The 12590-nt window shown below is 43.3% G+C and overlaps 1 protein-coding gene across 6 annotated transcripts in view; it reads right to left on the bottom strand.

Annotated features, from left to right (window-relative positions):
• LOC124033675 (liprin-beta-2-like) overlaps positions 1-12590 on the bottom strand; it is a 39885-nt gene that overhangs the window by 15471 nt on the left and 11824 nt on the right. For 3 of the 6 annotated variants that reach the window (XM_046345844.1, XM_046345848.1, XM_046345849.1), the window contains 5 exons: positions 11865-12152; positions 11411-11503; positions 10488-10596; positions 10231-10263; positions 9566-9627 (listed from right to left, as the gene is read on the bottom strand). In XM_046345844.1, the coding sequence (XP_046201800.1) occupies positions 9566-9627; positions 10231-10263; positions 10488-10596; positions 11411-11503; positions 11865-12152 (585 nt within the window). The remainder of the gene's footprint in view (positions 1-9565; positions 9628-10230; positions 10264-10487; positions 10597-11410; positions 11504-11864; positions 12153-12590) is intronic. The other 3 variants (XM_046345847.1, XM_046345850.1, XM_046345845.1) reach the window with 2 other exon arrangements.

Here is a 12590-nt window from a genome sequence, read left to right as displayed (position 1 = left end):
GCTGTTGGCATCAGTTGCTGGGACTGCTAGTCTCTGTCCAGTGATCCTGCAAACTAAGGCCGGGTCTGAAGTTCTATTTACCTAGCTGCCTATCAAGCCAGCTGTGTATTCCTTGAGGGCTTGAATGCAGTCCGCGATGCGGTTAGCCATTGCGGCTGGGACAGCGGATTGTCCCGGGTTTGTGGCTGTCTAGATCCCTGCTGTTTGTCATGTTGAATCTTCCCTGTGACCTGCCTTGTCTGGAACTGTGAGGAGTAACGGCGTAGCCTACGTTGCTAGCTACCATGACAAAGACCAAAGCCGGTGGGAGTACTGTTGAGGACAGTGGTGTCTATCACACAGTATCTTTTAAAACAAACAAAAATAGTTCTAAAAGCAGTTCTTACAGCAAGAAAATAGAGTTATTTTTGTCAAAATACTTGTGGATTCAACTAATAAAATAATGGTCAACTGGTCCAGGACCTGAAGAACATGTTGCAGTTCTCCCAGGTTCAGCTCGATGAGTTGAAACAGGAGAACGGCAAGATGAATGCAGTCTGTAAGTCCTTGAGAGAGGACAGTTCTGTGTGTGAATCCATGATAACAATGATGGATAAATCAATATATCAAGGAGGAACTACATGGTTGTGGGCAGAATCTCCACGCGACCTGGGCGGAGCCTGGGGACAAAGTGAGGGAAATGATCTGAGAAGTTCCTAAGGTTCAAGAACAAGGTAGCTGTTCTCTAAAGAGCCAAGAACTTGAGAGGAACATTCAGTTGAAGTCAGAAGTTTACATACACTTCAGTTGGAGTCATTAAAACTTGCTTTTCAACCACTCCACAACTTTATTGTTAAACTAGTATTTTCCAACAATTGTTTACAGGCAGATTATTTCACTGTATGACAATTCCAGTGAGTCAGAAGTTTACATACACTAAGTTGACTGTGCCTTTAAACAGCTTGGAAAATTCCAGAAAATTATATCATGGCTTTTGAAGCTTCTGATAGGCTAATTGACATAATTTGAGTCAATTGGAGGTGTACCTGTGGATGTATTTCAAGGCCTACCTTCAAACTCAGTGCCTCTTTGCTTGACATCATGGAAAAATCTAAAGAACATCATTTGGGTCTTCCAAATGGACAATGACTCCAAGCATATTACCAAAGTTGTGGCAAAATGGCTTACTGACAACAAAGTCAAGGTATTGGAGTGACCATCACAAAGCCCTGACCTCAATCCTATAGAAGATTTGTGGGCAGAACTGACAAAGCATGTGCGAGCAAGGTCTACAAACCTGACTCAGTTACACCAGCTCTGTCAGGAGGAATGGGCCAAAATTCACACAACTTACAGTGGGAAGTTTGTGGAAGGCTACCTGAGACGTTTGACTCAATTTAAACAATGTTAAAGGCAATGCTACTAAATCCTAATTGAGTGTATGTAAACGTCTGACCCACTGGGAATGTGATGAAAGAAATAGAAGCTGAAATAAATCACTATTATTCTGACATTTCACAGTCTTAAAATAAAGTGGTGAACCTAACTGAGTTTAAATGTATTTGGCTAAGGTGCATGCAAACTTCTGACTTCAACTGTAGATCTTCCTCCAGGGGGACTATCCTGAAGCTGTGTGAGAGACCCAAGCCTATGGGTTTGTAGCTTCAACTCTGCAGCACACACACCTTAATTTATTAATGGACTTCTGAATGTATATTTTTTCAATTGCTTGGTTTGCTCTTTTCAGTATTATGTCTCTCTGATAATCTACCCAGGGAAGGGCATAAATTAGCCCATATTAATATATGTAGCCTTAGAAATAAGGTTAAGAAATCAATATCAGATAATTCATATATTAGCCATTTCTGAGACTCACTTAGATAATTTATTTGATGATACAGCACTAGCAATACAAGGGAAAAACATAGAGGAGACAAATGCTAGGGGATATGTTGCTGTATAGTCAGTGCCTTCAAAAAGTATTCAGACCCCTTGACTCTCACATTTTGTGACGTTACTTCCTTATTGTTAAACGGATTAATTTTTTTATTTTTTTAGATTTGAGAAAAAACATTGAGGGAAATCTGACTGGAGCAAAGTACAGAGGGATCCTTGATGAAAACCTGCTCCAGATAACTCAGGACGTCAGATTGGGGTGAAGGTTCACCTTCCAACAGGACAACGACCTAAGCACAGTTAAGACAACACAGGATTGGCTTCAGAACAAGTCTCAATATCCTTGAGTGGCCCAGCCAGAGCCCGATCTAACATCTCTGGAGAGACATGAAAATAGCTGTGCAGTGACACTCCCCATCCAACCGGACAGAGCTTCAGAGGATCGGCAGAAGGTCCCCAAATACAGATATGCCAAGCTTGTAGCGTCATACACAAGAAGACTCAATGCTATAATTGCTGTCAAATGTGCTTCAACAAAGTACTGAGTAAAGGGCCTGAATACTTCTGAATACTTCTGCTTTGTCATTTGAGGGGGAAAAAACAATTGAGTCAATTTTACAATAAGGCTAACATACAAATGTTAAGCTGTGTCCATACCCATTGGTTGCAGTGATCACAATTTAGTGGCTATATTCAGGAAAGCCAAAGTTCCAAAGGTTGGTCCTAAAATAGTGTATAAGAGATCATACAAAAGATTTTGCTCTGACTCTTATGTGGATGTTAGATACATTTGTTGGTCTGATGTGATCGCCACCCGGCACAGCCAGAAGAGGACTGGCCACCCCTGATAGCCTGGTTCCTCTCTAGGTTCTGGCCTTTCTAGGGAGTTTTTCCTAGATACCATGCTTCTACACCTGCATTGCTTGCTGTTTGGGGTTTTAGGCTGGGTTTCTGTACGGCACTTTGTGACATCAACTGATGTATGAAGGACTTTCTAAATAAATGGGATTGATTGTGATTAATAAGGAGCATCCAGATGATGCACTTGATGAATTTATGAAAATGCTTCTTCCAATTATTAATAAACATGCACCTGTTAATTAAGAAACTGACTGTTAGAACTATTAAGGCTCCATGGATTGATAAGGATTTTTTTTAATTAAATGGTATGGTTGAAATGAGATGGGGTGAAACGAGTGGCCAAGAAGTTTGTCTGCAAATTGAGAAATTGTGACTAAAATCAAAAAGAACAAGAAACTGTATTATGAAGCCAAGATCAATGATATAAAATGGAAAGGAACTCAGATGGCATAATCATTTGAATGACTTTATTGGCAAAGTGGGCAAACTTAGGCAGGAAATGTCAATCAACTAAAAATGAGCCATGATATTCATGCATTTAAAATAAAAATGTACATTTAGTGTAGGAGTAGTGCAAACATTGTTATCGATCAATAATGACAAGCTTCCTGGCATTGACAACTTAGAAACTACTGAGGATGGTAGCTGACTCTCATAGCCAAATCCGTCATATCTTTAATCTGAGCCTAGAGGAAAGTCTGTCCTCAGGCCTAGAGAGAAGTAATTCCTCTACCCAAGTGGTAAAGTGGCCTTTACTGGATCTAACAGCAGACCTAGAAGCTTGTTGCCAGCTCTTAGCAAACTGTTGGAAAGAAATTGTTTGACCAAATAAAACGCTATTTCTCTGTTAATTTGTTAACAGACTTTCAGCATGCTTAAAGAGAAGTGAAGTACATGTTGAGTGCCCTGACAAATTACCGATGGTTGGTTGAAAGAAATTGATAAGAATAGTGTCAGCTGTATTGTTAAATTTCAGTGGAGCCTTTGATATTATTGACCATAACCTGTTGGGGAAAGAAAAAAAGGAAAAACACTACCGTTGAAAAGTTTGGGGTCACTCAGAAATGTTGTCGTTTTCCATGAAAACATGCATGAAATAAGTTGCAAAGGGAATAGGAAATAGTCAAGATGTTGACAAGGTTATAAATAACTATTTTTAATTGAAATAATTGTGTCCTTCAAACTTAGCTTTTGTCATAGAATCCTCCATTTGCAGCAATTACAGCCTTGCAGACCTTTACCGCCACCAAAGCACGCCCAGACCATCACATTGCCTCCACCATGCTTGACAGATGGCGTCATGCACTCCTCCAGCATCTTTTCATTTTTTCTGCATCTCATGAATATTCTTTTTTATGATCTGAACACCTCAAACTAAGATTTGTCTGTCCATAACTTTTTTTCCAATCTTCCTCTATCCAGTGTGTTCTTCAGCCCATCTTAATCTATTTTTATTGGCCAGTCTGAGATATGGCTTTTTCTTTGAAACTCTGCCTAGAAAGCCAGCATCCAAGAGTTGCCTCTTCACGGTTGATGTTGAGACTGGTGTTTTGCAGGTACTATTTAATTAATGAAGTTGCCAGTTGAGGGCTTGTGAGGCGTCTGTGTGGTCAAGGTGCGGGACTCTAACCCAGAAGCTTACAAGAAATCCTGCTATGCCCTCTGATGAACCATCAAAAGGGCAAAGCACCAATACAGGGCTAGAGAGTCGTACTACACCGGCTCTGACGCTCGTCTTATGTGGCAGGGCTTGCAAACTAACAAGACTACAAAGGGAAGCACGGCCATGAGCTGCCCAGTTACACAAGCCTACCAGATGAGCTAAATCACTTCAATGCAAGCAACACTGAGGCATGCATGAGACAATCAGCTGTTATGGACGACTGTGTGAACACTTTCTATAGCTGACGTGTGCAAGACCTTTAAAAACAGGTCAACATTCACATGGCCAGATGGATTACCAGGACGTGTGCTCCAGGCATGTGCTGACCAACTGGCAGGCGTCGTCACTGACATTTTCAACATGTCCCTGATTGAGTCTGTAATACCAACGTTTCAAGCAGACCACCATAGTCCCTGTGCCCAACAACACTAAGGCAATTTGCCTAAATGACTACAGACCCATAGCACTCACTTCCGTAGCCATGAAGTGCTTTGAAAGGCTGGTAATTGCTCACATTAATTTGCATACCGCCCAAACAGATCCACAGATGATCCACTCTATTGCAATCAAGGAACACCTACGTGAGAATGCTATTCATTGACTACAGCACAGTGTTCAACACCATAGTACCCTCAAATCTCATCACTAAGCTAAGGATACTGGAAATTAAAACATCCTGGACTTCGACGGGACACCCCCAGGTGGTGAGGGTAGGTAGCAACACATCTGCCACTCTGATCCTCAACACTGGAGCCCATCAGGGGTGCGTGCTAAGTCCCCTCCTGTACTTCCTGTTCACCCACGACGTGTGGCCAGTCACGACGCCAACACCATCATTAAGTTTGCAGACGACACACAGTGGTAGGCCTGATTACCGACAACAACGAGACAGACTATAGGGAGGAAGTCAGAGACCTGGCGGTGCCAGAATAACAACCTATCCCTCAACGTAACCAAGACTAAGGAGATGATTGTGGACTACAGCAAAAGGTGGACCGAGCACACCAATTCTCATCAACAGAGCTGTAGAGGAGCAGGTTGAGAGCTTCAAGTTCTGTGGTCCACATCGCCAACAAAGTTGAATGGTCCAAACACACCAAGACAGTCGTGAAGGCGGCACGACAAAGCCTAATTAACTTCTTTGATATAGGGGGCACTCTTAATTTTGGGATTTAAAAAAAAAAGTTCCCGTTTTAAACAAGATATTTTGTCGCAAAAAGATGCTCGACTATGCATTTAATTGACAGCTTTGGAAAGAAAAACACTGACGTTTCCAAAACCGCAAAGATATTATCTGTGAGTGCCACAGAACTGATGCTACAGGCGAAACCAAGATGAAATTTCAAACAGGAAAGGGGGTGCTCGCTTGGTGTCCTCCGTTGCAATTATTGCGTAATCTCCAGCTGCGTGTATTTTTCCATTTGCTTCAGAGGAGAAACCCAACTGCCACGAATGACTTATCATCAAATAGATATGCGAAAACCACCTTTTTTTTCTTAGCCAAACGTGATGAACAAAACGGAGCGATTTCTCCTACACAAATCATATTTTTGGATAAACTGAACATTTGCTATCTAACTGAGAGTCTCCTCATTGAAAACATCCAAAGTTCTTCAAAGGTAAATTGTTTTATTTGAATGCTTTTCTTGTTTTTGTGAAAATGTTGCCTGCTGAATGCTAGGCTTAATGCTATGCTAGCTATCAATCTTACACAAATGCTTGTGTAGCTATGGTTGAAAAGCATATTTTGAAAATCTGAGATGACTGTTAACAAAAGGCTAAGCTTGTGAGCCAATATATTTATTTCATTTGTGAATTTCATAAATAGTTAACATTGCGTTATGGTAATGAGCTTGAGGCTATGATTACGCTCCCGGATACGGGATTGCTCGACGCAAGAAGTTAAAGGAACATGCACCTGTGGAGCGGTCGTTAAGACACTAACAGCAATTAAGGTCACAGTTTTAGGACCCTAAAGAGGCCTTTCTACTGACTCTGAAAAACACCAAATTAAAGATTCCCAGGGTCCCTGCTCATCTGCGCGAACGTGCCTCAGGCATGCTGCAAGGAAGCAGGGAGGCAAGGGAAATAAATGTCAATGTCCGTACTGTGAGACGCCTAAGACCGCGCTACAGGGACACAGGACGGACAGCTAATCATCCTTGCAGTGGCAGCCCAGGTGTAACGCCTGCACAGGATCGATACATCTGAACATCACACCTGTGGGACAGGTACATGATGGCAACAACAACTGCCCAAAGTACATCAGGAACACACAATCCCCCCTCACAATCCCTCAGACTGTCCGCATTAGGCTGAGAGAGGCTGGACTGAGGGCTTGTAGGCCTGTTGTAAGGCAGGTCCTCACTAGACATCACCCGCAACAACATCGCCTATGGGCACAAATCCACCGTCGCTGGACCAGACAGGACTGGAAAAAAGTGATGAGTCTCGGTTTTGTCTCACTGATGAGTCGCAGTTTTGTCTCAAGGTGTGATGGTTGGATTCACGTTTATCGTCGAAGGAATGAGCATTACACCGAGGCCTGTATTTTGGAGCGGCATCGATTTGGAGGTGGAGGGTCTGTCATGGTCTGGGGCGGTGTGTCACAGCATCATCGGACTGAGCTTGTCGTCATTGCAGGCAATCTCAATGCTGTGCGTTACAGGGTAGACATCCCCTCCCTCATGTGGTACCCTTCCTGCAGGCTCATCCTGACATGACCCTCCAGCATGGCAATGCCACCAGCTATACTGCTCGTTCTGTGCGTGATTTTCTGCAAGACAGGAATGTCAGTGTTCTTCCATGTTCTGGATCTCAATCCCATTGAACATGTAGTCTTATTTCCCTCATTAAAATGCAAATCAATGTGTAACATTTTTGACATGCGTTTTCTGGATTTTTACGGACTACAAGCTACATGATTTGTATGCTCGCTTCGAGGCATGCAACACTGAAGCCTGCACAATAGCACCGGCTGTTTTGGATGGCTATGTGATAATGCTCTCGGTAGCCTATGGGAACAAAACCTTTTAAAAAACAGGTCAACATTCACAAAGCAGCTGGGCCAGACGGATTGCCAGGAAGTGTACTCAAAGCAATGCGTGCACCAACTGTCAAGTGTCGTCACTGACATTTTCAACCTCTCCCTGACCGAGTCTGTAATACGTTTCAAGCATAACACCATAGTCCCTGTGCCCAAGGAAGCAAAGTTAACCTGCCTAAATGATTACCACCCCGTGGCACTTACATCTGTAGCCATGAAGTGCTTTGACAGGCTGGTCATGGCTCACATCAACAGCATCCTCCCGGACACCCTAGACCCACGCCAATTCAGATAATCTCTTGGGGCGGTATGTGATCTCAATCGCACTCCAAACTTCCCTTTCTCCCTTGGACAAAAGGAACACCTATGTGAGAATGCTGTTCATTGACTGCCGCTCAGCGTTCAACACCAGTGTCCACGAAGCTCATCACTAAACTAAGTACTCTGGGACTGAACACCTCCCTCTGAAACTGGATCCTGGACTTCCTGACAGGTCGCCCCCAGGTGGTAAGAGTAGGCAACAACACGTCTACCACACTGATCCTTAACACTGGGGCCCCACAGGGGTGTGTACTTAGATCCCTCCTGTATTCCCTGTTCACCCATGACAGCGTGGCCAAACACGACACCAACACCATCATTAAGTTTGCTACAGGAAAGGGCGGGCTGAACAGGCCCCCATTAACATCAACGGGGCTGTAGTGGAGCGGGTCGAGAGTTAAGTTCCTTGGTGTCCACATTACCAACAAACTGGCATGGTCCAAACATACCAAGACAGTCGTGAAGAGGGCACCTCAAACCTATTCCCCCTTAGGAGACTGAAAAGAGACTGAAAAGATTTGGCATGGGTCCCCAGATCCTCAAACGGTTGGTGAGAGCATGGTTGCATCACCGCCTGGTATAGCAAATGCTCGGTAAGACGCTAGAGAGGGTAATGCGAACGGCCCAGTACATCACTGGGGCCAAGCTTCCTGCCATCCAAGACCCATATAAATAGGCAGTCTCCGAGGAAAGCCCATAAAATTGTCAAAGATTCCAGTCACAAGTTTAAGACTGTTTTCTCTGCTACCGTACGACAAGCGGTACCGGAGTGCCAAGTCTAGGACCAAAAGGCACCTGAACAGCTTCTACCACCAAGCCATTAGACCGCTTTACAATTCATACAAATCGCCACAGGACTATTTACTTTGAAATCCCCTCCCCCTTCTACACTGATGCTACTCGCTGTTTGTTTGTAACCTATGCATAGTCACTTCGCCCAAACCTACATGTACAGATTACCTCAACTAACCTGTACACTGAATCGTTACCCCCGCTATATAGCCTCATTACTGTTATTCTTATTCTGTTATATTTTAGCCTACTTGGTAAATATTTTCTTCTGCTTGAACTGCTCTGTTGGTTAACGGCTTGTAAGTAAATATTCCACGGTAAAGTTCTCACTTGTTTTCGGCGCATGGATCAAATCAAACTTTATTTGCCAGATTTTAATCCCACTAACACAAAATGTGAAATAATTCAAGTAGTCTGAATACTTTAGCAAGGCACTATAAATGGCTTTCTCCATATGCTTTTAACATAAGAGTTGAGATGTATGGAGTGTGACATGGGCACAGCTGGAAATCAGAGTAGTGGTAACAGAGTGTGTGATTTGAAGTGGTGCCAGTGCCCTTGGCCTGGTCTAGTTTCTCTTCATGGACCAAACTCCAAAATTAGGTCTGGCATATTCAGGACTCATTAATTGTGGCTTTGCCTAAAATGGTTGGCTGCTGAGAGAGAGCGAGCATGAGGCACATTTGTTCAAAGACCCAAGATTCCACCCGTGCGTGCAACTGTAAGAGTACAAAAGCCCTACTGTGCTATTAATGCCTGTGGGTGGTGCTACTGATGTGCGGATACATACACCATCGGCTTTCCAGCAGCCCCTACCATCCAAACAGTAATGATGGTTGTGCTGTGTATGCCAACACTGCTTTTAATGTATACAATGGTACTCAACTATATACAAAGCAATGGGATCACACTGTTCAATTTTGTGATGTATGCCAAATTACATCTCACTACTGGACCGAGAGAGAAAAACATAGATTTAAAGGGACCTATGACAGCCCCCTACTTACCTTTTCATCATTGGCAACCAGCAGCATCTCCATCCCAGTCTTTAACCTTTGGAGCTCCTGGTCTGTAGAAAGGAGTCATGGGTACATGATGGCAACTACACCATGTATGCAGTACCATGATATGACAATGCGTTTGCAATCTTTCATTTTCTACCTCATTTAGGCATATGTAAAATAGATGGCGCAGAACTTCAGATGGAAAATGTCTCATCTAGCCAGGGAAAGCCAACAGTATGAGCTAGAGGTCCATACAATAAAGCAGAAATGAAGTAGAGAAAGTTGACAGGCAGCCATGTGCAATGGAAAAGACATCTTCTGAAAATGAAACTTAATCACTCAACTACAGTATACCACTAGTAGCAAGAGCACAATGCCATATCAAGGTTATGGTACTGGACACCAGTTGGCTGACATTAACAGATCAAGAGTCCCTTCCTAGTGGAAATTCTGTATTCTGCTCAGTGATTCCATATACTCAGTTGAAGAAATGTGAGCTCATTAAAATGTAGCCAGACAGGAAGCCAAGGTACATTCCTGGGTTTGATTTTCTTGGAGCCCCACAACAGGGTATGCAAGACAGTGTGAAAGGAGTGCATTTAGGGAAGGGATAAGATGGTGAGGTTGAAAGCAATGTGTTAAAGTTGTTAAATAGTGTTAAGGCTTACGCTTGTTGTTGAGCCTTCTCCTGTACATATCCTCTAACAGTGGAAATTATGCAATGTGGAGAGAGAGAGAACCATTGTTAGACACCACTCGCATGCAGGCACACCTTTTGCTGCCACTGTTGCAGCATGTTATTGATCCATGACTGACAAAAACCTGTTGACAAGTCAACAAGAAAGGACACATTGCTCCTTCATTACAGAACAAACCCTGTATTAAAGTTACTCAGTTTGGAAGAAGCGTTTGTTTGGGTGCTTACCTCTCTCCGAGGTCTCAGTGGACAGTGGTCTGGCCAGGAGCTGTGTGTGCAGGCTGTCTATCTCAGCATTCTTACTGAGCAGGAGCTGCTGGAGGTCTGATAGCTCTGCCTGTGTGATTGGGGGGGGGGGATCAGGAGCATGCATAAGCAAACACACTCTTATGCTCTCAGAAGGACAACACATACATAAAATAATCCTCATACAACTGTTGGAGACTAAGTCAAATCAATGTTTATTGGTGGCGTAAACTGTTTAGCAGATGTAGTAGGTACAGCAAAATGCTTGTCAGTACACACTCAAGCTTGAAATCTAAAGCTGATATTTACATGATTTGGCTGGTTCATCTTTCCATAGCAGGCTATATGTTTATATAGGGCAGACTGAAGTTCAGAGTAACGCATCCACAACCCACATGACCATATATAGCCTGATAATGTAGTCAAAAATGTGTTAGACTAGCAGTGATTAAAGTTAAAATGCATATGAACAAAGGAGATTCATGTCTGTCCCGAGTGAAAGTTATTTTTTTTTTAAATGGCTTAACGAAGCAGTTCAGGAAAAGGTGAAATTGAGAGTTGGAGAGTGCAAGGGAGTGAAAGAGTGAGCAAAAGAGAGCCAGGTAGAGAGCCAGCAAGGTATGGCAATGGGGTGTGTTAACCAAGGCATTGTTTAACCGCCAAGAGAAACCACCAAGGGAATGTGCCACCATTTAAATCCATTTCTACAAAGAAAATGGTCAGCAGATTTGTAAAGAAAATAAGCTTTTGTGAATGACTTTAGTGTCTGTATGACTCATCTAACTGGGCAGAAAAGCAGATTGGACAGAGTTTAGGAAAAGTGCAGTTAGCAGAGGAATCTGGGCACTACTAGTACAGTCTAGACATAACAGGAGAGGAGGTAGGCTAACGTATGTTTGTTATACCTTCGTTGCTTTGAGTCTCCTCTCATACTGGGACTTCTGGTCTTCAAGATAGTCTACTTTCTCCTTGAGAAGTCTGAGCTCTTGAAGTTTGACCTGGGGACATTGATAAGAGGATATACAACTTGTAAATGTCGTTGTCACAAATGTACATCAACAGATAATGGCTTGTTTTAATAGTCTGGAGAGTGTCAATTAGTCCATGAGTTCTATCTGCTAACTATTCTCACAACACCACAATGAAATGCCTCTTAAAAATGATGCAGTACAACCCTCTTATCTACACACTAAATGGGATTGCATTGGGTCTCATGAACTATGCATGTGCAAGTTTGGTGGTGAGGGGTTCCTTAGTGCAAGCACAGATCTAAGTGTCAGAGCCTTGGGATCATGCCATACACAGTGATGGACGACTACATGCTTAGGATCAAAAGTCATGCAGACATTCTCTGCCTACACTCTCGCTTCCACAGCAGCACTGCTCCTCAGAAGTACTGGAGCTATTCTCCACACCTGAGAATGGGATCACGTCAGGAGGCTCCTCCAGCCCACTGTCGTGTACCTCCTCTGGGCTACCATCACAGGCGAGCCCCTGGTCTGGGTTTTGGGTATCCGTGGGCCAAGTGTCGCAGGCCTTCTGTAGGCTGCTGTCAGCCTGCCCTGTTTTCTCCCGGATCCTGCAATTGATCTCCTGCTGAAACCTACACATCTGCTCCTGCAGCTCACTAATCAAGTTTACGACACTCTGACACAAAGGGAAGAGAGAAATAAGGAAAATTTAAATAAACACAGAATGAGAGGAAGAATGAAAAAAGGACTGTGTGGTGTTCCTCAACGATATACTAACACATTTTTTTTACATAATAAATGGAATGTTTAAAGCCATGCACTGTTTTGGGTTTAAATGTCTGTGTGAACCACAATGAGAAACAGCTCTGCAAGGTCTAAACACACTCTGGGCCTGTGAAATAGTTTTGTCAGGGTAAATACGCTTATGACCTACTGGAGTGAGAACAGAAGGTACCTAATCTCTCACACACACACACACACACACACACACACACACACACACACACACACACACACACACACACACACACACACACACACACACACACACACGTGTATGCTACTGCCACATGAAATAAACCGTCTAGTCCATTAGAGCAAGGCAAGTTCTCAT

Source organism: Oncorhynchus gorbuscha, linkage group LG04 (assembly GCF_021184085.1).
Source record: "Oncorhynchus gorbuscha isolate QuinsamMale2020 ecotype Even-year linkage group LG04, OgorEven_v1.0, whole genome shotgun sequence".
Lineage (NCBI taxonomy): Eukaryota > Metazoa > Chordata > Actinopteri > Salmoniformes > Salmonidae > Oncorhynchus > Oncorhynchus gorbuscha.
Note: the sequence above shows the minus strand (reverse complement) of the source record. Positions and strands in the feature narration are given on the sequence as shown.